The sequence below is a fragment of the Jatropha curcas genome, chromosome 8 (assembly GCF_041381405.1).
Source record: "Jatropha curcas cultivar XTBG-Jc1 chromosome 8, XTBG_Jcur_1.0, whole genome shotgun sequence".
Classification (NCBI taxonomy): Eukaryota; Viridiplantae; Streptophyta; class Magnoliopsida; order Malpighiales; family Euphorbiaceae; genus Jatropha; species Jatropha curcas.
In genome coordinates, this window is record NC_143158.1 from 9,952,740 (window position 1) to 9,976,056 (window position 23,317).

A 23,317-nucleotide genomic window follows, 5' to 3' on the forward strand; every position below is an offset into this window, starting at 1 on the left:
TAGATTTTTTAAAAATTTAATTTATTGTTATTAGATATTAGAGGCTTAAATGAAAATGAATTCTCATCTATGTATATATTTTTCTTTTAAAAGGATTTTTAATTACGAATTGATCTTTTTTCTTTAACAAATCATTTACTACTATACGTTCTCTTGCTTACTAGATAGTTTTATTCAATTACATAATTCGAAAATTTGAATTGTCATTAATTGAGATACTCATTTATTAATGTGACGAGGGTATAGTTTCAATGCAGCCTTTTTTTTTTTTTAATTATGATTTTCATTTTAGTTTTGTGTACGATGACTTAGTTTGTATGTTTTTATTTTAGTTTTGAATTCCATTGTAAAAAAACACCCATGTATTGGATGGACATTGATCTAGTTAACTTATAGTTCAGTAGTAATTACACTTACAATTTCATAATAGACTGGGTTCAAATTCTTTTACCAATACTTAAAAAAAAAAAAAAACAAAAGACTGCAATTTACCGAGTTGGTTGGATTACAGTTACAAGTTTTACAGTCAACTTGGTTTCGGTTTCTTCGTTTTTACCATTCAACGGCTAATGCCGGACCGGAGTCAGCAGACCAGATCAGTCGTTTAAAGACTGCTCGATTCCCATGTTGTTTTCCTTTTCCTTCCTTCCTTCCCCCACTTCAGTCTACATCTATTTTATATTTGCTTCAACTTCAACCCCATTTCTCTCTCTCTCTCTCTCTCTCTCCCTCGAAAACCGCTACTGCAACTACTGCTCTTAATTTCGACAAAATCAAATCAAATCCTTTCAATGTTACTATTTTAGCAGCCCTGCATCATCCATGCTAGGGCTGCAAAACTAGAAGAAATAACAATGGTGTTTAAGAACAAACTCTTCTTTTCTTCAAAGAAATCGGATCCCTCTAGTCCTGATGGATCATCCAATAGTCCTCGATCAGTTGGCTCTAATTCTCCGATCCGATCCGACAAGAAAAAACCCAAATCTACTTCTTCTTCATCTAAAGAGGAAAGTCCAACTGCTCATACTACTTCTGGTTTTGCATGTAGACAAACGCAAGTCAAGGATGGAGTCAAGAAGAAGGAATCATCGGTAAAGGGTAAGGAAACTGCTGCTCAGTCGCCACGTAGACTAGGTTTGTCGAGTTCTGCCTCCAAAAAGCCTGCTGCTGCGGCGGACGCGAAGGACACTCCCGCCTCTTCGGTGTCTCCGATATTGGCGTCTTCCTTAGGATTGAATAAGATAAAGACGAGATCGGGTCCATTACCGCAAGAGAGCTTTTTCAGTTTTAGAGGGGATAAAGGGTCTGGAGTGCTGGGGTCCAGTAACTTATCGAGGCCTGGTGGCGGAGATGTGGGGCCCACTTCAACTTCTGGGTCAGGGAAGAAGAAGGAGGTAGTTGGACAGAGTAGGATGATGGGATTTCAAGGGAGTAGTACTGGTGGTGATAACAGTTATAACCGGGGTATTATATCACCTGGAAGTGGGCAGTCTAGAGAGGTAAGTCCCAATTTGCAGGCAAGGTCCCGGTTGCAGAATGGGGATTCATCAACAGAGGCAGGTAATGCCTTTTTAGCTAGTTTATTTGTGGATGTAATATTCAGCACTACTTGCATACTGTGACTTGTTATGGTAATTTGATGTGAGGGTGAGTGCACTTGCAGTTATCTGCACTACTCATTGATCTCATATTTGGTCTTTTATCCTTTGATTGATTGGGATTTTTTCTTTTTGGGTTTAGTAGTGGATTTTGTTAGTGACTGTAGGAGATGCTTGTTTATTTATAGGTCGCTTTTGCTTGAAATGGGGATTGAAGATGATAGTTTGTGATTTGGGCTTTAGCTTTTACGAGCTTTAAAGGATAGAGTGGTCTTGTTTTGCCATTACAAGTTACATTGGTGGCAACTATAGATGAATCTCTATCTTACTTATATCGTTATATAGGTTCTTAAGTATGTACCCTACTGGTGTCTCGCTTTGATTCTGATGGAGAAGATTACCGTCATCCAAAGTAGTTAATATTGATAGTTTGTGTATCCCTGAATCCCAAGGACATAGGAATTCATTTGAACAATCATTATAGCTGTTTTTTCTAAGAAAGTTTTAGCACTCATGCCTTTAAATCCTAGAAGTTAGGTGATTCAAAACGCATAATGTCTGGAAGAGTTGCCATCCATTACCTTTTTCAAAATCAAATAAAGGAAGTGTTGTAAGGGGTTGCTTGCTCTTTGCTGTATTAGAATATCGACATTGCCCCAAACTCCTGATCCATCCTGGTTCTATTTCACCATGCGTCTAGGCTGGGATTCTAAATTTTGTACTTACATTACATAGAAGCTTCAAAGCCTCATCTTTGTGTTGTCATCCATTATTTGTAGGAAATAAAATCTAGAAGGAAGGATGGCATTCTAAGTAGATGTATTTGTAAGTCTGTTATTGGCTCCTAGGTTCAGGTTTCATATTGATACTGATAAGATGCATAAAGTCTTTGAGCTTGATTTGCAGCATTCTTGCTTAGTGGTTCTGTGTGATCTGACTTGTTACCTAATGATAAATTATGTGATACAGGGATGGAGTGATATGGATTAGAAAACTTAGCTGGCACCATAGTTGTGTATTTAATTTATTCTACCCATCATGTTTCCCCCCTATTTAGAATATATATAAGAACAGTTCTTACAGTTTTATGTTTAAAATTTCTGACATGAAGAGACAATCAAATTCTTTACCAAGGTTGCTCAGTTTGTTAGAAAACATATAATTGAGAAGTTATATAGAGTTTGCCCACTTTTTGTTTGCTGAATTTCTTCCTTCTCTTGTTTTGTAATCTGAAAGTTAGAAGGCATTTTTAAACAGATGTCAGTATGGGGTTGGGAGGGAAGAGAGTTACTTTTTGTAAAATGGGAGGTTCACTCTCCCTATCAGCAAGGATGAACTGGAGTTAAAAATAATCTTGCTTTTTGACAAATCTTTTCTTGGAAAATTCTTATGAAACTGTGTTAGAGAGAACGGTTATTGTGGAGTTAGATTTGTTGGGTAATGATCTTTGAATTTCTACATGTATATACACTAGTTCATTATATTTATATGTGTGCAGTAAGTTGGTCTTTTATGTGTAAAAAGATGAAAGATGGTCAATCATCATATTTGTGCTGTTAGGTTGTAGCGGGACTGTGGTCACTGATCTTGCATTTTTTGCTGAATTCCAAATGGTTCAAACTGCTTTAAGCTGTTCGAAAGTTGAGGACAATGCCTAGCATGGACGATGCTTGAAGGCAGTGTTGTTCTAGTACTGTTTGAAAATATGTTGTCAGATAGGAGAACTTTTCAGGGTTTGAGTTTTCTATAGTTGCAGATAAAATTGAGGATTATGTATTCTCTCTATTCATATTTGCACTTATTATTAAGTGTTCTAGCTATTTTCTCAAGTTTGTTAAGGCCCATCTTTGTCTTTTCTTGTTTTCTCTTTTAGGTGCTTTGCTTTTGTATATCATTGTAGATAGGTGGTGCTTGCCTTTATGCATCTAGCTAGCATGTTTTTTTTTTTTAATAAATAAATAAATACTAAATCAGGAAATTATACTGTAAGTATTTTGTGACCATAAAAGGAACTGGGAGTCTCAAAATTTAAGACAACAATGCTATTGTTAAGGATTAGTTGTAAATAGAGTTCTATTAGGAGTTAGATTCCTAATTAGTTTATGATTTGTATTCCTAAATAGCTAGGTAGCATAGGAATTCTTTATATATAGACCTATGTAATCGATTGATGAGATACAAGAAATACAACTACAATATTAATCTCTCAACGTGGTATCAGAGCCTTCCATTCAAAAAAAAAAAAAAAAAAAAAAAAAAAGCCAAACTCAAATCTCTGTCTCGCACAAAAGCAAGCCATGGGTCAAGGACCATCTGGCAATCGGCAAGGCCTTCCCGGACACTGAAAATCCAATGGAGGCAACAAGAAAGATAAGAAATTCGAGCCAGCAGCACCACCCGCTCGTGTTGGTCGCAAACAGTGCAAGCAAAAAGGACCAAAGGCTGCTGCTCAGTTGCCGACGTTGGCTTGAAGAGAGACGTGCAACCCAGTGAGTTGCATCGTCATTCTTGGGCTTATTCAATAGGTTTGTTTGCTGTGATTCTGTTACAGCTGTGTCGGGCAGTCCTCTGCTACTGTTGTTGCTTTAATTTGCTGCGGAAACATATTTTTCCTTTGCTGTGACAATTGGTTTAGGTAATTTTTGGTGATTTTCTAGTGATTCCTTATTGCATTAGGGTTTGGTACTGCACCTTTGCTGCAGTTATGGGTATTCTGCTTTTGAACCTTCTCCTTTGTCGAGAGCACTGCAACCCCAGTGAGTTGCATTGTGTTCTTGGCCTTCAATGGTGTGCTCCGTTTGCCAGATTTTCCTTTGTTGCGTTTCTGAATATTTGCGCTACTGGGCTTCCTCTTTGAGGCATTGATTATGGAAGCTTGAAATAGTCCTGTGAGTTGTTTTCTGGTTCAATGAGATTTGTTTAGACAACCTAAGTGTGTTGTCTTGATTCTACTACTACTATTTGGTTTGGGATTCTTTATTGCTATAATGAAGTGGGTACAGTTGCTGATTATGGTATTGTGCTTTGCTGAAAGTAGTAGTTTGTAACAAGTTGAGCATGATTAATATCTATGCTCCAACTTGAGGGGGAGTGTTAAGGATTAGTTGTAAATAGAGTTCTATTAGGAGTTAGATTCCTAATTAGTTTATGATTTGTATTCCTAAATAGCTAGGTAGCATAGGAATTCCTTATATATATAAACCTATGTAATCGATTGATGAGATACAAGAAATACAACTACAATATTAATCTCTCAACAGCTATTTTCAAGAATGATTCTAGTACAGTTTATAACATGCATTAGCAACTTCCTTGCAAATGCTCTATTTCTTTTCAAAGGTTCATTTCAAGCTACATAAGTAATCACTCAACATGATGCACAAGTTTGTAGGTGAAGGAAGTTTGAACTTTCAGGTTGAGTGCCTTTTTAGTGCTTCCCTTTTTGTCTTATTCTTACCATATTTTGTTAGTTTAATTTTGAGTGTATGGGAATGGACAAACACATGTGAGTCGTTCTTTTAAATTTTTTACCCATGTTACATAGGACAGTGGATGATAAACACACAACCACTTAAGTTACATTGCACAAATTGATATTTGATAATAGTGATCCTTGTACTGAACTAGTTGTTTGAGTGTCATTTGCTATCTTTATCGTATTCATGATCTAAGCAACAATTTTGAAAGATTACACATGTAAAGTTATTACTATTGTTAGTCTTGTTAAAAGGATCATATCTAGGCTTATTATTAATGAATTATTTCTCATCTTGAGCCTTCATGGTCTTCTATCTTTGTTCTTTTTCTTAGAGCTAGGACTGGTGATGATAATGCTTTCTAATCTCTCTAGGATCTTGTAGTCAATACTTGATAGCTTAGTTTGATTACGTGTTATAAAAATATAGAAGCTATCACATATGTACACACTTATGCCTATAGTGTGATGTTGTCATACCTTAAATGATATTCAATAGGACCTTTTTGTTGAGTTATATTAATTACTTAATCTCTAACAGAGGAATGCTCATGTTGGTGCATAATCACACTGAAGAACATACTCTTCCCAGCCTAAAACAAATTAGGGTGAAAAGTGAATGGATGCCATATGCATGAAACTACATATATCTGCCTTTCCGACAAACCATCTCGTGTTAGTACCTGCATAGAGCTTAATCAATTGGATCCACTTGTTACATGTTTCAATAATTTGTGAATTTATTTTGTTTCTTTCTCATAAGATACTTGAATTGCTTTGACAGGTAGACACGAGTCATCATGGAGTCGCTCTGGAGTCTTAAGAAGTTCAGATGTTTTTACTCCAGAGGTATCAGAGGTAGGAATTTCATTGAGGAACTTAACAAATTCACTTCTCTTTTAATTTGCATATTTTTCATTCAACATTGTCAAATGTTTCCTTTTCTAGACCTATGACTGTGAGAACCCAAAGGAGTCTGAATCTCCGCGCTTTCAAGCTATACTTCGAGTTACAAGTGCACCTAGGAAGAGGTTTCCTGCTGATATCAAAAGTTTCTCCCATGAATTGAATTCCAAAGGTGTACGGCCTTTCCCATTTTGGAAGCCTCGAGGGTTAAATAACTTGGAGGTAATTAATGTGCTCATTTCCATTGTAACACATCAGATGATGAATTGTGCTTCAGGGTGTTGCATGCCTTCCTAATCCCCTTGTTTTATACAGGAAATCTTGGTCGTGATACGGGCAAAATTTGACAAAGCAAAGGAAGAAGTGAATTCTGATCTGGCAATCTTTGCAGCAGATCTGGTTGGAATCCTTGAAAAAAATGCAGAAAGTCATCCCGAGTGGCAGGAAACCATTGAGGACTTATTGGTCTTGGCTCGGAGTTGTGCTATGACATCACCTAGTGAGTTTTGGCTTCAGTGTGAAGGTATAGTGCAAGAATTGGATGACAGACGCCAAGAACTTCCTCCGGGAATGTTGAAGCAGCTTCATACCCGAATGCTTTTCATTCTTACAAGGTGCACTAGGTTATTGCAATTTCACAAGGAAAGTGGGCTGGCTGAGGATGAAAATGTTTTTCACCTTCGTCAATCTAGGCTTCTGCATTCTGATGATAAACGTATTCCTCTTGGCCCTGGAAGGGAAGGGAAAAGTTCTAGTGCTGCTAAGGCATCAAAAACAGCATCAACTAGAAAATCGTATAGTCAAGAGCAGCATCATGGCTTGGATTGGAACAGAGATCAGATTGCACAGCCGGGAAATTCACTCCCTACTACTGATGGCACTTCAAAGAGCATGGATTCTCCTGGGAGTCGGGATCGGATGGCTTCTTGGAAGAAACTCCCATCTCCAGTAGCAAAAAACATGAAGGATGCTCCTTTAAAGGAGCTTGGTAGCAAGGTTGAACCTCTGAAAACGTTGAACAGCAGGATTGGAATTTCTGATGCAGATCTGGTTGCCACTAAGCTTTCAGAGATTCCTACAGCTAAAGATTCACATGAACATTCCACAAAGCACCAACATAAAGTTTCTTGGGGTTACTGGGGTGATCAGCAGAATATTTTTGATGAGAGTTCAATAATTTGTCGCATTTGTGAGGAGGAGGTTCCGACATCTCACGTTGAAGATCATTCAAGAATTTGTGCAATTGCTGATCGCTGTGATCAGAAGGGCCTAAGTGTGAATGAACGTCTTGCCAGAATTTCTGAAACTCTTGAAAAGATGATAGAGACATTTGCACAGAAGGATATCCAACATGCAGCAGGAAGCCCAGATGTTGCCAAAGTATCGAATTCCAGTGTGACTGAAGAGTCTGATGTTCTCTCTCCGAAACTCAGTGATTGGTCCCGGAGAGGTTCAGAGGACATGCTAGACTGTTTTCCTGAAGCTGATAATTATATTTTTATGGATGATTTAAAGGGTTTGCCATCAATGTCATGTAAAACTCGTTTTGGTCCAAAATCTGATCAGGGAATGGCAACATCATCAGCAGGTAGCATGACTCCTAGATCTCCATCATCATCATTGACACCTAGAACCAGTCAGATAGATTTGCTCCTGGCAGGGAAAGGAGCTTTTTCTGAGAATGATGACATTCCACAGGTATTTTTGTAGTGTAATTTATTCATCTTCCGTTTAACAAACCCTGGTTGATCTTTATTCATCTTCCTTCTTAATAAAACCTTCGTGATATTTATTTAAATTCTATCCATCTTTACCTTAGTATCTTTATCAAGATACTTATATATTATATAATTTCTCTATGCAGCAGTATGATATTTGACTTTCTTTTCTTTTAAGTTTTAAGTCTAATCCTAAATGTTTCTTATGTAATAGTCTATAAATTAAAAGACACGTGAAGACGATGCTTTGAAAACCTTTTCTTTGAAATTGTTAAAGAACACAATCAATTAGCTTGATGTTTTGGTTGTCCCATTGTTGTCAAAGGACCAGAAATCCTAGCAGCACTTTTAGGTTTGGGTGAGAGGGATTCTTTTTAGTCTTGAAATGGTGTTTAGATGGACCTAATTGATGACTTTGCAAATAAATTTCAGTAATGCTGTTGTCTAGCTAAATTTCCTTTTACTATGATGCAGATGAATGAACTTGCTGATATCGCTAGATGTGTAGCAAATACACCTTTAGATGATGATCGTTCCATGCCCTATTTACTTACATGCCTTGAAGACTTGCGGGTTGTCATTGACCGAAGAAAGTTTGATGCACATACTGTTGAGACTTTTGGGACACGCATAGAAAAGCTTATTCGGTAGGTAATATTGTTTAATCATTATAATGTTTGACCGTGTTGAGCACATCTTATGCACTTTGAAGTTTCAATTTATCTTTCAACTCAAAGTCAACTCGTGTTCTTGTGGAAAGTTTCAATGGCTAACTTCCTATTAAAGATGTTAATTGCCCTTGTTTTGTTTTGAGCTCTGATTCTTCAGGGAGAAGTATTTGCAGCTCTGTGAACTTGTAGAAGATGACAAGGTTGATATAACGAGTACTGTAATTGACGAGGATACCCCTTTGGAAGATGATGTGGTCCGAAGCTTGAGAACAAGCCCCATACATTCTAAGGACCGTACCTCAATAGATGATTTTGAGATAATAAAACCAATCAGTCGTGGTGCATTTGGACGAGTTTTCTTGGCTAAAAAGAGAACAACAGGAGATCTTTTTGCCATAAAGGTACTAGGCATTTTGTTCACATTTTACTCCAATTTATTTTCCTGTATGCTTCTTTTCAAGAGCTTGCCATTCTTACCAAGTTGATTTCATTTCCCATTCAACTAACCATAATGTTGGAGCTTTTATGGTGTCCCCTCAAGTTCAATCCTTTCTCTAAATTTGATTTGTTAAAATTGGCAATTTATGCAATAGACTTAGGAATATTTGAATTGAGAACAGTTTCTTTGGAGTTGTAATATGGTTTAGCTTCATCACTCTAGAATCAGATTCCTAGCCATATGTAATAGCTCTATTGCCAGGACCTTCTCCGAGTTGTCACATTTTCTAAATGATCGTTTCCTGTTTGCATATACGGTATTAGGACAACTGTCTAGAAAAATAGATGAAAACAAGAAAACTAACTATTTTCGTCATCCAAACATATAGAATTATTCTTGCTATTTATAATTAGAAATAATTGATTTCTACATAGAGATACCAGAACTAGGTAATTCCCTGGCAACCGGCTTGGAATTTCCTGATAATGGTTCCTTCTTTTTCCACATTTCTAAATTTATATTTCATTCTGCTTAATCTGTAGTTTAATTTTCTATCACTTAATTAAGTTACTGATCAAATACTCTAATTAATAATGTCCTTGGGATGGGAATGAAATTCAATTGGACTTAGACATACATCCAGTAAATTTTAGTGTTAGTTCTGTCCTGTAGAAACAGAGTCATTAATCTAATTGGCCTGATTTGTGTTTGATTTGGGATGGATAGGAGATCTGTCTGGTGGTGCTTTTATGTCAAGCTGGGGCTTTAAAATAGGAGACTTTGGGGTTTGGGCTTTAGGAACAAAGTCTAGGTGATCAAGAGCAGCAAGAATTTGAGAATCAGCTTCTAGGCAGCAGCAAATTATTAAGTTTTGGGTTTGATTTAGTTGCATTGAGCAATAGGAAATATAGGAGAACTATACTAGTATTTATATTTTGTAATGGTGAAGCAATAGGATGAGTTACAGGGTTAGTTAAAGCAAGAAAAGAATGAAATTTGTCGCTGTTGGGATGCTGGCAGCAAAACCCAAAGAGAAGTGAAGGGGGGAAGTGAGTCTACCACAGAGAAGATGAAGAATGAAGGGGAGAACAAAAGGAAAAAGAAGTTATACAACAGCCAAAACATTGCTGAAGTACAGGAACTAGATTGAATTTAAACCATTGTGAATGAAGTAATAATGACTTAAGTGTCTATCGCAAATTCAGAAAAACGAATGCAACATGATGTGTAATTTATTAATCTTCCTATTATTTCTGTTCTATGCCTTTCTCTTAATGACTATTGGGCAAATGAAATGTGAATTTAATTGTCTATGCATTTGTTACAGGTCCTCAAAAAAGCAGACATGATTCGTAAAAATGCTGTTGAAAGTATACTCGCAGAACGAGATATTTTAATTTCAGTTCGCAATCCTTTTGTGGTGAGCAGGTCTAGCTTGCATTAGCATTTTGGCATGCCTTGAGATATACTTGCCTATTCTAACATGAATGTGAACTTGTCAGGTTCGATTCTTTTATTCTTTTACTTGTCGTGAGAATTTGTATCTTGTGATGGAGTATCTAAATGGAGGAGATCTATACTCCTTGCTTAGAAATTTGGGCTGCTTAGATGAAGATGTTGCTCGTATATATATTGCAGAAGTTGTAAGTATCTGTTGGTCTTTGATGATATGAAAGGGGTGATGTTATTTCTACAATCTAAATGACTGCCACAACCTTGAAAGATATAATTAGTATGAGTTGACATAATCTACATTTGCTCAATTATCATTTCTTTACTATGACCTGTTTGTTATTCTCTTTCATTTCTCTGTCAAAGGCCAAACCCCAAGTCCTACCATATTTGGTGTTTTTTAAGAGGTTCCCTAACTATCTAGCTGAATCAAGATCTCTGGACTGATTAAGAAACGTTTACTCCACATGCTATCCCTCTTAGGAAGTGGATATTCAAAAAGTTTGGCCAAGCATATTGCAATTAACCAAAGGGTAAAACATATATAAGTTGAAAACCAAGAAAAGGAAAAAATCTGCACTTAATTTTGGGTTACTGTATGGTATTTTAAAATGCCACTCAAATTGAAACAGAGAAAGGTAGAGATGGAGTTGGGCGTTTTTTTTTTTTTTTTTTTTTTTTTTTTTTTTTTGGGGGGGGGGGGATATACGAGGAGAAAGGAAGATCAAATAATAATATGGATATTTTGGTCTAGTTAGACATTGAGGTTGTGGATTTAGTAAGAATGGTTGTGGAACTAGCCCCATCCCTACAAAAACTTTTTGCAATATTGGACAGCCTGTAAATTTGATTATTATTTGCTTCTAAGGTGCTGGCTTTGGAATATCTACACTCGCTGCGTGTGGTACATCGTGATTTGAAACCTGATAATCTGTTGATTGCACATGATGGTCATATCAAGGTAATTGCTTGTCTTACATTTTCAGCTACTCTCTTTCTTGATAAATATGAGGAGTTCTACATTTTAATGCCATTCAAGTATTTTTCTAGACATGGATTATAATTATTCTTGAACAACATGCAAGTTTGGTGTGATGTAAAACCAGGGAAGAAATTGAAACACACAAGAAGAATAAGTTTTGAGGGCTATGAAAAGTACTCGTGCTTACTGTAACCATAGCAAAAGAAGATCCAAAAATGGAAAAAAAAAAATCAAAACTAATTTAATGTTTTATCATCAAAGTACAAAACTGAACTTAAAAGAGTCCCTAGTGGTGTTTATAAATAGGCAATAAAATAGCTGTAAACCCAACAATAAAGTTAATACCTAAAGTAATTTAAATAATTAAAATAACCCTAAATAAACTATTTACAAAATTTCTTTCTACAATAGGTTGACCTAAAATCTTTAACAGACAATCCTGCATCGTTCCCCCTTGGTTGAGGAAAACTTGACTTCAAAGAGTTGAATTGCAAATAAGATTACTGAAGTTTAGAATTCAAAAATTGAAATTCCTCTTTAGAATTCCATGTAGGTTGTAATTTGGATGACCAAACCACTTTACAAGAAATCTTCTAGGACCTCATTGAGAGGAAGTCACAAATGCATAATTTAGCAGCTTCAATCTCGTCTTGTTGTTATGAAATATGTGGTGGTGTAGGTATTTGTGAACCTGCAGAAAACACTAGAAGGAAATTTAAGCGGCTTAAAATTGCTTGATAAGGTGTTAAATTCTACATGTTGAAAACAACATAAATATTCATGCGATTAGGCAAACCTAGTAGATAATTGTTAGATTCGAGTATATGAACGTTGGAAACTGGCCCAATGGTTGAGGTATGTGATTTCTTTAGGGGATCTTTAGGGTATCTTTCAGGGCAGATACGTACCATGTCATAATCAACAACATTGAACTCCATTTTTATTATGCATGTTAGTCAAGTTTATAATTTCCATTAGTGCAATCTTTTGCTGATCTTTGCATGTAAATCATGAATATGTTGGGCAAACGATTTATACGGTTGTTAGATTTTGAATATCTGGAAGAAGAGGAACAAGGTCAATGGAAAAGGAAAAGGGCAATAACCATGAACTGTTTTAAAAGGACTTTGTACCTATTGAATGAGTTACAGAATTATTATAGGCAAACTTAACAATAGAAAGAACTAAATTCCAAATATAGTTCTTCTCTCCTACAATGTTCCTAAGAAAATAACCTAAACTACATTTAACAGCTTCAATTTGACCATCTATTTACAAGTAGTGGGAAGTAACTTCCAAAGTGTTCCAAAACCAACCAGCAAATTTAACGTTCTATTAGACACAATAGAATGTGGCAAACTACGGAATTTAACATTTTTAAGAACAATAAAACTATATGTGAAGTATTAGTTATTTTACTACATGGAGTGAAGTTTTTCATTTTAAAAACCTAACTACAATGAGTAAAGTAGAATCATGTTCTTGGGCTTGTGAATTAGTGAGTTTATAAGCCACTGTTATATTTCTTAGCCTTTGCTAACTGACAAGTTTGAGGCTATGATACAATCTCTAGCAACATCTCTTTTCAAAGATGCCAAATAAAATTATCCTCAACAAGTGCATTGGTCGTTTTTACTAAAATCTCTAGCTAACCCACCTATATGCATCTCCCATAACAAAAGTCTAAGTGAAGTATGAGGAGTGCATAATTTAGTCGCTTTGAACAAATAACCATTATAAATAACAAACTCAATGTAAGCTTGACGGTTACCATTATTTGCCTTTTGAAAAATTATCCTATAATTAGGACAAATGGTTTACTCATCTTTCATTATCTCAGATCTAATCACTTGTGAATTCATCGCATTAAGGATTGCAACTACACAATTATAGGCATCAACTGCTTTTTTTTTTTCCAACAACAAAATATGCTTGAGAACCAAAAAAAGAAATAAAATGTTCGGTAAAATGGCACAAGGAAAATGACGTACTAACAAAGGCTCTTCTGACTACTACATTACTAAGGACTTAATTGAGACAAAGCATTGATGAATTTGGTTTAAGACCCATAACCATGTCCAATCCATTCTACCAAATTTACTTAAAGACCTGTGGAATATTAATGTTATTAAAGCCCTTGTACGAGCAACCAAATAGTCAATAAACATATATCTTAAATGGTATAAATATCTCCTTGTTTCCTTTGTCAAGGTGTTAATGCATCAATTTTCTTTTTTTTCCTTTTATTAGAAAACATAGTGCTGAAAGAAAAAGAAATGTTCCTTTCTAGAGGAAATATAAGGATGACCTGATTTAGAGATACGTAGAATACAGTTTAGTCATGGTCCCACCAATACGTATGTTCATAGTCCTCTTGGTAGAAGCATTATTTAAAATTTAGGTTACTGCCGCCATGACTTTTAGAAGGTTGAACTGGAGCATAATTTTGGTGCATTTGGCATTTCTTATATCCATGTGTAGGAGGTTAAGGTGAGGTGGGGTGCTAGGAACTTCTCAATGATGAGAAAAAAGGGATAATAGAAAAATAAAGTGGCAGATTCAAGTGTTGCAACTTTCATTCTTTGTTTAAATGATTCTTAATCTTGGTCTTTTGAGGATTGGCTACATTGTTAAAGGCGCAAAGGGTCTTAGAGCCTAGGCGCAATGCGCAACGCGAAGGCGCATGCCTGAGCAAGATGAGGCGCAAAAATAAAGAAAAAATTGGAAAAATATAAAATAATTCTAAAATTGAACAAAAAATTCATATTAATAATATGAAACATATAAAATCTTAAATCACACTATAATACTTGGAATATCTAAATATAATTGAAACTAAATGCATAAAAAGATGTTAAGAATTATAACCATAGCTTTAATATATTCTATTTCTTTTATTTATTTTTTATTAATAGCAGTCTGTAAACACAAACAAGACTGCATATATGAAAAAGGAAAACGCTAAAATTTGTTGGTGGCATAAAAAAAAAGGCGCGCTTTTCTTTTTGCCTTGCGCCTGCGCCTGGGCGAGGGCTTCTTTCTAGATGCGTGCGCCTCCGTAAGGCCGCCCACCTTTTTGCTCTTGAGGCTCCAGGACTTGCACCTTGAGTCAGGTGCGCTTTTCACAACTATGCCTCAAATTAGGACTAATATAGCATGTTGCTCATTAGGAATGTTGATCTGGCAACAATACATTAGCTGTCACCTACCATAACCTTTCTCTTTTATCCAAGTCTCGTGACTGACAATATACAGTCCAACTTCATAATAATGTACTATAATGCATTGATTTACACAATAATGACAACTAAGCCTTGTCCCAAATTAGTTGGAGTTGGCTATATGAATCTTTTGTTTCTAATATCCTCTCTAATCAAATTAATAGCAGTGCAAGGCGAAGTATAAGTCGGAAAAATTTTGAAATACTTTTTGGAGAAAATTTTTGAAAGGGTAATTTTAAAATCATTTGATATATTTATAAATAGAACAAATCATAAGATAGGCAACACCAACAGTTTCATCTATGAAACCCTCCTTCTGGAACATAGAGCTTAGATATTTGAATGATTGCACTTGAGCACCACACTACCATCTAATCTAACCTTACTTTCTTACTTATCACCTAAACCAAACTCGTAGTGCATGTATTCCATCTTACTTCTGCTTGGCCTAAAACCCTTATCCTCAAGAATTCTCCTTAGTTCCAGCTTTTGGTTTAGTGCATTGATTTATACATTGAAAAATCATGTAACTAGCAAATAAGAAAAACTAATGTGCGATTTTTGGAATGGTATGTTGCAAATTTCTTTCCCTAAAATACATTCTTTAGATGATATGAGGGGAGGAAGATCAGTAGCACTTATAGATGAACTTGTTTCACATGTTATTAAAATGTCTAAGGCCTCTTTCATATCTTTTTTGACTATGGATGATCAAAAGGTAAAAACTGAATGATGCTGAACTTATATGACTATAAGGTCATGCTTCAAGCTTTCTCCACGAGCAATATATGCTTGGAAAACTAAAATGAAGATTTATATTCTTTTTGAACAGTTGACAGACTTCGGTCTTTCCAAGGTTGGTCTCATCAACAGCACTGATGATTTATCTGGCCCAGCTGTTAGTGGGACCTCTATGCTTGTGGATGATGAACCACAAGTATCAACTTCTGAGGATCAGCAGGATAGACGGAAGAAACGTTCTGCTGTGGGTACGCCTGACTATTTGGCACCAGAGATACTTTTAGGAACAGGACATGGTTTGTATAGCCCTTTTTACTTTAAGGTGCTGTTATTATCTTTGTCTTGTTTGGCAATTTGACATTAGATAAATTGTGAACTTTTTGTCCTGGTTGGACTACCTAAGATGCAAAAAATCACTGTTTCAATCTCAAATCCACAAACATACCGATTTCATTATTGGCCAATGATTACCCACCATCCCCTTCCCCCTCTCTCTCTTTCTCCTTTGTCCTTTTTCTCAATCATACTAATGTACTGGAAAATTGATTTTGATCTTTGATTTTCTTCAGGCACAACTGCAGATTGGTGGTCAGTGGGTGTTATCTTATTTGAGTTGATTGTTGGTATTCCGCCGTTTAATGCAGAGCATCCCCAGGTTAATCTCATTTTTCTGATAAGATTTAGTTCTGAATTGCGGATTCTATGCTTATTTGGATTTCTTTTTAAGGATTTTTGTTTTTCTTATGTTTTTTCATTTTGTTTTTCTTGTTTTTTCGCTTTTGTTTTGTTTCTTTTGTCTACTTAATGTGTATTCTCTGAACAATGAAGTAGAGATCTTTTTTGTTCAGGACCCGTTGAATAAAAGTATGGAATGCTAGATTTTTATCTAAGGTTTTTTTCCCTTTATTGTCTAAGTATTCCCCTACATTGCTTTATTCTTGCCATGGTTAGTATCCTGGAAACAATACGAGCTGACATGTTATTTAGGGTGATTTATATTGTAAGTTTAACGTGCATTTTCTCTGTTGCTGTTCCATCCTTTTCTATATTTAATATGTTGTGCACTTAACATGTATAGTTTGCTTCTTGAATGTTTTGGAAAGATGCACGTGTTAAATGAATGGTGCCGGAGTTTATTTTTATTGATATAGGCTTGGTGGGGTATTTTATATTGGTAAATGGGCCTTTGTGTTTTGGGATTGACATGCTCAGGTTAGTCTCAGGGAAAGTATCAGTCTATGATTCGAAAGACATGTTTTCATTAGAAAATTTCTAGTGGATGAGACTGTTTTTTGTATTTGGGACCATTTCTTTTATAGATTTGAGACTCTGTGTAACTGCAGTTTGATCCCGTTGGATTGTCAAATGAATGGATGTAATGGTTTGTTATGGTCAGAATTGACCCTGTCATTTAGATTCATCTGTCAGCTGCATTTCAATTATTTCTCCTGGTGGATTTGACAGTGATGGAACTGTAAATTATCGTAATGATTACGATCAGGAGACCAAAGACATTTCTTTTCTCTTCTCATTATTTCATTGTTCGTGCTACAGGAAGGTACAACTATGATGTGAAGAAATTGATAGAAGGAAAATGAATCATGTTGAGTCCAAAATCAGATTTGATAAATTAACCTACTATGTTAAGTCTCAGGGACCTCAGTTTAAATGCATATATGATGCTGGTAGACAAACTCACTATAATTGCTTCTGGCTGAGGCTTACGTCAAAGTTCTGATGATATTTCAATACAATGAATTCCATTTCATATTGCTATGTCTGCAATGAACTCTGAAAAATTTTATAAATATGCAAATTCCTTGTTGTATGATGCCTTTGAAATGGTTAAGTAAATAACTAAAATCTACCTGGAGTGTAGCATAATCTGCCCCTTCATCCCTACCATTATACAATTAGGCGTTTTAGTCAAAGTGCAAGACTTTGTGGGACTATTGTTTTACAATATAATAGTTTAGCACTAAAATAAGATCAATTTTTAAAATTGTTACTACTAATAGTCTAGTTTAAAGTTCAGGGGCTGAAGTATAATGAAAAATTAAGTATTATATTACAGACTAAACAGTGTGAAATCAGTAATAAACCTCAACAAAGAAAGTGGCCAATTTTGAAATTATATGGATGGAAGTGTATGTTATGCTAAAGCTTGGTAGGTGTTAGTAATTTGCTCATGGTATTTCAATCTTCTTTTTACGGCTGCACTCATATTTTCTCTTTTGCTTCTAGAAAATATTTGATAATATTCTCAACCGCAAGATACCTTGGCCCCGGGTGCCTGAAGAAATGAGCCCTGAAGCATGGGACCTAATTGATAGGTAAGAGAGCGATATAGTATACGTGGCAATTTAAAAATATTGGGAGACCTGAATTTTTTGTTTGGTCTGATAATTTCTTTCATCTGCAAAATTGCTGACTTTTTTGTTTCATGCAATTATTCTTTGACATGCAAATGTACCTGTTAGAATATTTAATTATTTATTTGCATATATTAGATTACTAATCCTCATTTGCATGGCATATAGATAAATTATTGATAATGTTAAATCTAAAGTGCTAATACTATCACTCTATAGGTTATTAACGGAAGATCCTCATCAGAGACTTGGAGCTGGAGGAGCATCTGAGGTGATGTTGGTTTCTATTTCCGTTTTTCATTTTGAGCTGAGTGCATCTTATGGCATGGTGTTCTGTAATCTTGTTAGACATTGCAATAATAGAAGCCGAAATTTGATCCAGGTGAAGCAGCATGTATTCTTTAAAGATATTAACTGGGACACGCTTGCTAGACAGAAGGTCTGAATGCCTTTTCTATCAATCAGTAAAATGACTCCTCTCACAATCTTTGGCTAAATTGGTTTTATTGTGACACATCAACATTTGTTGCTGTTTAGGCTGCATTTGTTCCCAGTTCAGAGAGTGCGCTTGACACAAGTTACTTCACAAGTCGCTACTCATGGAATCATTCAGATGACCACGTATATCCAGCCAGTGATTTTGAGGATTCTAGTGATGCTGACAGCTTGAGTGGCAGCAGTAGCTGCCTAAGCAATCGCCAAGATGAAGTGGTATTTTTATTCTTAAAAGCGGGTTAAAGTTTTGCAAATTTCTATTTAGTTCAATTGCATAAGTGGAAAATTTAATCTTCATGCATAATAATAAGCAGGGAGATGAATGTGGGGGTCTAGCAGAGTTTGAGTCTGGCTCGTCCGTCAATTACTCATTCAGCAATTTCTCTTTCAAGGTATTTTCTTCACCTCTAACCCTGAGTTCGTTTCTCCATAGTTTATCTCATCATGGACTTAAAGTTCTGAGTTATGTGAATGAAAAGACAAAAATGTTTGGGTTTTAAAGTTACCTGTGTTCTTTCAAAAGTGGAGAATAAATTAATTGATAATATAAATATGTGAACAAAACCTGTATTAACTGCAATACCTTTGGTCAGGCTCAGTTCAAAAAAAGAAAGGAAAAAAAAAACTATGCAAAGTAAAAAAAATTGTTCTTGGCCCCCTGCTTGCATGGAAAAAAGCAGGCCATAGTTGGTTTGGTTTCCCTAAAATTTAGTGCAGGTTTTTTATTTTTGTCCATGCTTTTTGTTGTAGAATCTCTCCCAGCTTGCATCTATCAACTATGACCTTCTCTCCAAGGGTTGGAAGGACGATCCATCCACGAATCCTAATTCATGACCTCAGTATTGCATGTGAAGAGCTGCAACAGTGTCTTTTGGCGTGGATCAAATTGGGAATTTATAAGGGTGCCCGATTGTTGGTGTTGTTTGTATACCCTGTACATGTATGACTTTAATAAAATGTCTACATGCGTGAGTTTTTCAGTAACATCTTTTGACTTGTTTAACGATTTAGTAAAATATAATAATGTCTCTCTTGCAGAAACAGAAGAGAAGTTGAAGTACTGAAGCTGCTTCGGGATGTGCTTTTTACATATTATAGGTGATGCATTCCGCGCTGGGGTTCCAATTTTATTGTCTGAGTTGTTTTGTTTGAGCTGAGGATGTTAGTGTACCATAATTTAATGCCACAGTGTTGGTTCACTGTCGTAACCTATGGTGTATTGTTTGTGATTTTTGCCCCATACCAATGAGACACGTCCCTATGTTCAGTTCAGTGTAACATGTTGTACATTACATTTTGATCAAACTTGCAAACTTCTTTTGAGTTACAAAATTGTTACAATTCGACATTGGCCTCATATATCTATTATCTATTTTCAGGGTCACTGAAAGCTAGCTTTCTATGAACTTAAGCTGATAATTTATTTATTTATTTTGGTAAAGATGTATATTCTATTAGCAGTTTAGCTTGGGAGGTTTCTTGCATTTAAGCATTTTTTTTTTTTTTTTCTGTCTCCTTTCTATTTCATGCATATGAATTCGTTTAGCTTTTTCTCTCTTTTCCTGATCTGGTTTATATGAAAATTGTATGTAACATATCTATATTAATAGTATTATGAAATTAGTAGATGTTCTATATATACATGTGACTTCTCATAAAACAAAGGGATGAAGGAATTAGTGAGGATTACTCTCATATTCCCAACAATGGAAAAGTAATAACCAGGCAATAAAGTCCAATTCCAAGATAAAACGTTTTAATAATAATTCATTTACTTGGGGGAATTAAAGCATACACCTGCAGTAGCTCTGACAAGAATTTGAAGAAGAAAATAATAAAAAAAAAGGAACAGGAAATTGCCCGAAATTCTTGAAATTCATGAAGAGACACGTTAATAGTAATCGTGTTGGGAATAGCAAAGCCCTCTATCTTTCGTGGCGGTCTTATTTCTAGCTTCAGGCATGGTTATTTCTTAACTAGATTATTTTTTCATTAAATGACGCGTTTTGATTATTCTATTTCTTTTTATTTCTTAAATCTAGATTTTAAATATATATATATATAATTCGCGTGATATCCACACGATCAACTTTGATTTTTAAAATTATTTTCATTAAATATTTAAGATTTCAAAAGCTTTTAGGTGTTGTTTGTGAAGCTGCTTCATCTTGGTTGTGGGACCACCAAGCCTAACACTTAGTTATGGCTTCCTCCTCCAATTCAAATATTTGCAGTCCTAATCTTCTTCTCTTTTCAGATGCGATCCAGGATTTTCCACCATCTTCACAACGAAGTTGCAAGCTTAAGATCTTAGACATGTTAGCATTGTAGCTCATTATTTTTCAACCCAAATAATCACCGCCGTCTCATTCCAATATAGAATCAACACAAAAATAAAAATAAACTAAGCATCAAAAGAAATAAAAAAAAAATACCACTAAAAATCAATCGATAAATATCAGAAAATAATAAAGCTCATAAAAGATCTAAGTTAAGCGAAATGAATATAATTTGGAAATCCTAAGCCAAAGCAAAAGCTAATAAACTTCCTACAATTACTGTTTGGCGAGAATAACTCTATTAACTCTGTCGTCGTAAGCAAAGTTATCATTTGATAGCACTTAGCCTCACTCTACTTGCATTCCTTTTGATCTATTGATCATTCCTCAAGTTTTATGAATTTTTTGGTAATTTTTTCATAAAAAGTATAAAAATTTCTATAGGTTTTGATATTGTGTAACTTTTATTATTGCGTGTTTTTGTTTCTGTATCCATTAAAATTTGTTCTTGATCTATGATTTTTTTTTTAGTAAAATTGAAAAAGATTGACGTTAGAGAAATTCTTAATGAAGGCAAAAAAAAAAAAAAAAAAAAAAAAAAAATTAAAACACTTAATAATCGGCTGTGACAACACGGTAGTGGATGTGACTTGTAAATGCTCAGCTGATAGTTCTGGACTTTACAAGATTTTCAATGGAAGGAGACAAGGATTTATTTCTTTTTTTTTTTTTTTTTCATTCAATGTATTCTATCTCACGTACTTTTTATACCATGTACATCACGCGTGCTGATCCAAGATGAAAAAATGGGTTTATTAAGCCATTTTACTTAAATTGCTGGGTTATTTTTGACAAAAAAAAGTTGAGTTTTGCTCATTTTGAATATCAGGCCCAAATTCAGGGGCCAGATTGACCAATTTTCCAATTAATTTTGGATGAATTGCTCCTTCCATGCCAACCAGCTAAAATTAATCTTCAATAACAGTTCGCATCAGAATAATATATAAATTTCTACAATTTTCCTCTTTTTCATCTGATCTCTTTTTTCATTTCGTTCTCTTATCCTCTCTTAGAAAATAACCCTAGCCGCCAATCACCTATCAAAAGTTACGGCAAAAATATAATCACAACTTCTTCTTCTTCTTCTTCTTTTATGTAACCGAACCCTCCATCGCTATTCAAGCTCATTGCTACCCTTGTCTTTTGCCAGCCGCTTTCAAGCTTCACTATCCGCTGTACCTTTTTTAACAGTCCAGCAATCTGTTTTCTCCTTTGTGAATTTGGTGTTGAAAGGAGTCGAAGTGACCGCTCCGTCTCTCTCGGTCTCACCATTGGCCTTATCAGTCACCGGTGCCGTTGTCGCCAATTTCTATCGGTTAGTCTGGGTACTTCCTAGTCCAGATCTCATTTTTATTTTTTTATTTATTTATTTTTAAGTTCTGATGGAGAATTTGAAGAGTAGTCGTCTTGCATTTGCATATTTACTACTTCTTTTTTTTTTTAATTTCTGTCTGGAATTCAGGTAACTTAGTTTCTCAAATGGGTGTTTATGATTTATGATTTCACAAATAGTTAATTGCAAAGTTTTCTGTCTTATTATCGATCTACTGTTCTTTTTTTTTTTAAAAAAAAAAATTTATTTGCAATTTCCTTTTGGATTTCAGGACAGTTCCTCAGATGAAAATGGGTTCCATCTAGATAGGTTTTTGGATTAAAGAAGCGTATATGTACTTAAGAAATTTGGAAATGAGCTTGATTTTCAGGTTAAGAAATCATTTACCAAATGGCTTTTCTACAAAAAGCTTATTTTCGCCATTGGTCCCATTGAGTTTCATGAGCTTGAATGGGGTGTTGTGTCGAGGTTTTGCCCAATCTCTGAGAAAAGATGAGGATGAAGAAGAAGAGGTTGAAATTGATCAGAGGAGACTCCCGACTGATTATGATCCTGCAACTTTTGATCCCACGGAGCATCGTAGTCCACCAACTGAGCGTGTTTTCAGGCTTGTTGATGAAATTTCGGGGCTAACTTTGGTGGAAGTTGCTGAACTAAGTTCCATTATAATGAGAAAGAAAGGAATGACTGAATTGCCTGTTGTAGGGATTATGAAGGGTGGTGCTGCTGGATTGGCTGGAATGGCGGTGAAGGCATCAGCTGCTTCTGCCAAGGAAGAGAAGAAACCTGAGAAGACTGTTTTTGAATTGAAGTTGGAGTCATTTGAAGCTGCTTCAAAGATTAAGATAATCAAGGAGGTTCGGAGTTTTACTGATTTGGGTCTTAAGGAAGCCAAGGATTTAGTAGAGAAGACGCCATCAGTGCTGAAAACTGGAGTATCAAAGGAAGAAGGAGAGAAAATAATTGAGAAGATGAAAGCAGTTGGGGCCAAAGTTGTGATGGAATAAGCCTAAGCCATTTTTTTACATTAGGCACTTCAACATCTGCAATATTTATCAAGTTTCAGGTGAGGATTTTGCTGGCTGTTACTCTTACTGTGTTATCTGTATTGCCAAGAAGTTTTGTTGTTGAAATTGAGAAAAAGAAAAGTGGTATTATCAGTTTGTTGTTTAATTGCTCTAAGGGAGGAAAATCTTTTTTACTTTGATTTTTTTACTTATTGTTAAATGAGTCAAAGAAGGATAGTTAAGATCAGTCCAGAATATTGCATAAAACTTTGCTATGCTTCTGGTTTTAGAGATCTTCTATATGGAGATTCAACTAATAAAGAATAGTTTCTTTTCTTCATGTGCCTAAAAACAGTCCTTTTATTTCCATGTATCTGTTGTTCCACAAATTTGATTTTCACCATTTCTCCATCCTTGTACAACATAGGCACAACCCTTTGTGGTGATGATACAATGAGCAAGAGCATTTGGTCTTAGAATGCTTGGCATGTTTATGCGAATAATATAAATTTTTTTTATGCAATTATAAATTTACATTTGGGACCTTTTATTCGTTCATGTTTATGAA

At 35.2% G+C, this 23,317-nt stretch overlaps 2 protein-coding genes across 5 annotated transcripts; both read left to right on the forward strand.

Moving 5' to 3' along the window:
* The first annotated feature begins 633 nt into the window (after positions 1 to 633).
* On the forward strand, positions 634 to 19,454 carry LOC105627961 (Protein kinase superfamily protein). Its single transcript, XM_089724708.1, has 18 exons — positions 634 to 1,560; positions 5,858 to 5,931; positions 6,022 to 6,201; positions 6,295 to 7,677; positions 8,172 to 8,344; positions 8,526 to 8,769; positions 10,135 to 10,227; positions 10,310 to 10,450; positions 11,128 to 11,220; positions 15,295 to 15,499; positions 15,773 to 15,858; positions 17,448 to 17,536; positions 17,795 to 17,846; positions 17,958 to 18,014; positions 18,113 to 18,286; positions 18,385 to 18,462; positions 18,821 to 19,010; positions 19,109 to 19,454. Exons 1-17 carry the CDS (start codon positions 855 to 857, stop codon positions 18,902 to 18,904), a joined length of 3,912 nt encoding a protein of 1,303 aa, XP_089580834.1. The 5' UTR covers positions 634 to 854; the 3' UTR covers positions 18,905 to 19,010; positions 19,109 to 19,454.
* Positions 19,455 to 21,231: 1,777 nt separating this feature from the next.
* On the forward strand, positions 21,232 to 23,089 carry LOC105627960 (ribosomal protein L7/L12 domain-containing protein). Of its 4 annotated transcripts, none has more exons than XM_012209236.4 (2): positions 21,232 to 21,734; positions 22,019 to 23,089. In XM_012209236.4, exon 2 carries the CDS (start codon positions 22,075 to 22,077, stop codon positions 22,747 to 22,749), a length of 675 nt encoding a protein of 224 aa, XP_012064626.1. In that variant the 5' UTR covers positions 21,232 to 21,734; positions 22,019 to 22,074; the 3' UTR covers positions 22,750 to 23,089. The 4 variants fall into 4 exon arrangements, with proteins under 4 accessions (XP_012064626.1, XP_012064627.1, XP_012064624.1 ...); XM_012209237.4 differs by having other exon boundaries at positions 21,232 to 21,724; XM_012209234.4 differs by having other exon boundaries at positions 21,233 to 21,734; positions 22,014 to 23,089.
* Positions 23,090 to 23,317: the final 228 nt, after the last annotated feature.

Bases quoted from the DNA above. Each gene is read 5' to 3' on its own strand.
- LOC105627960 (XM_012209236.4), top strand. From the start codon at position 22,075: ATGTACTTAAGAAATTTGGAAATGAGCTTGATTTTCAGGTTAAGAAAT.
- LOC105627961 (XM_089724708.1), top strand. From the start codon at position 855: ATGGTGTTTAAGAACAAACTCTTCTTTTCTTCAAAGAAATCGGATCCC. The intron at 10,451-11,127 runs GTAAGTATCTGT...TTTGCTTCTAAG, and splicing joins GTATATATATTGCAGAAGTT to GTGCTGGCTTTGGAATATCT. The intron at 11,221-15,294 runs GTAATTGCTTGT...CTTTTTGAACAG, and splicing joins CACATGATGGTCATATCAAG to TTGACAGACTTCGGTCTTTC.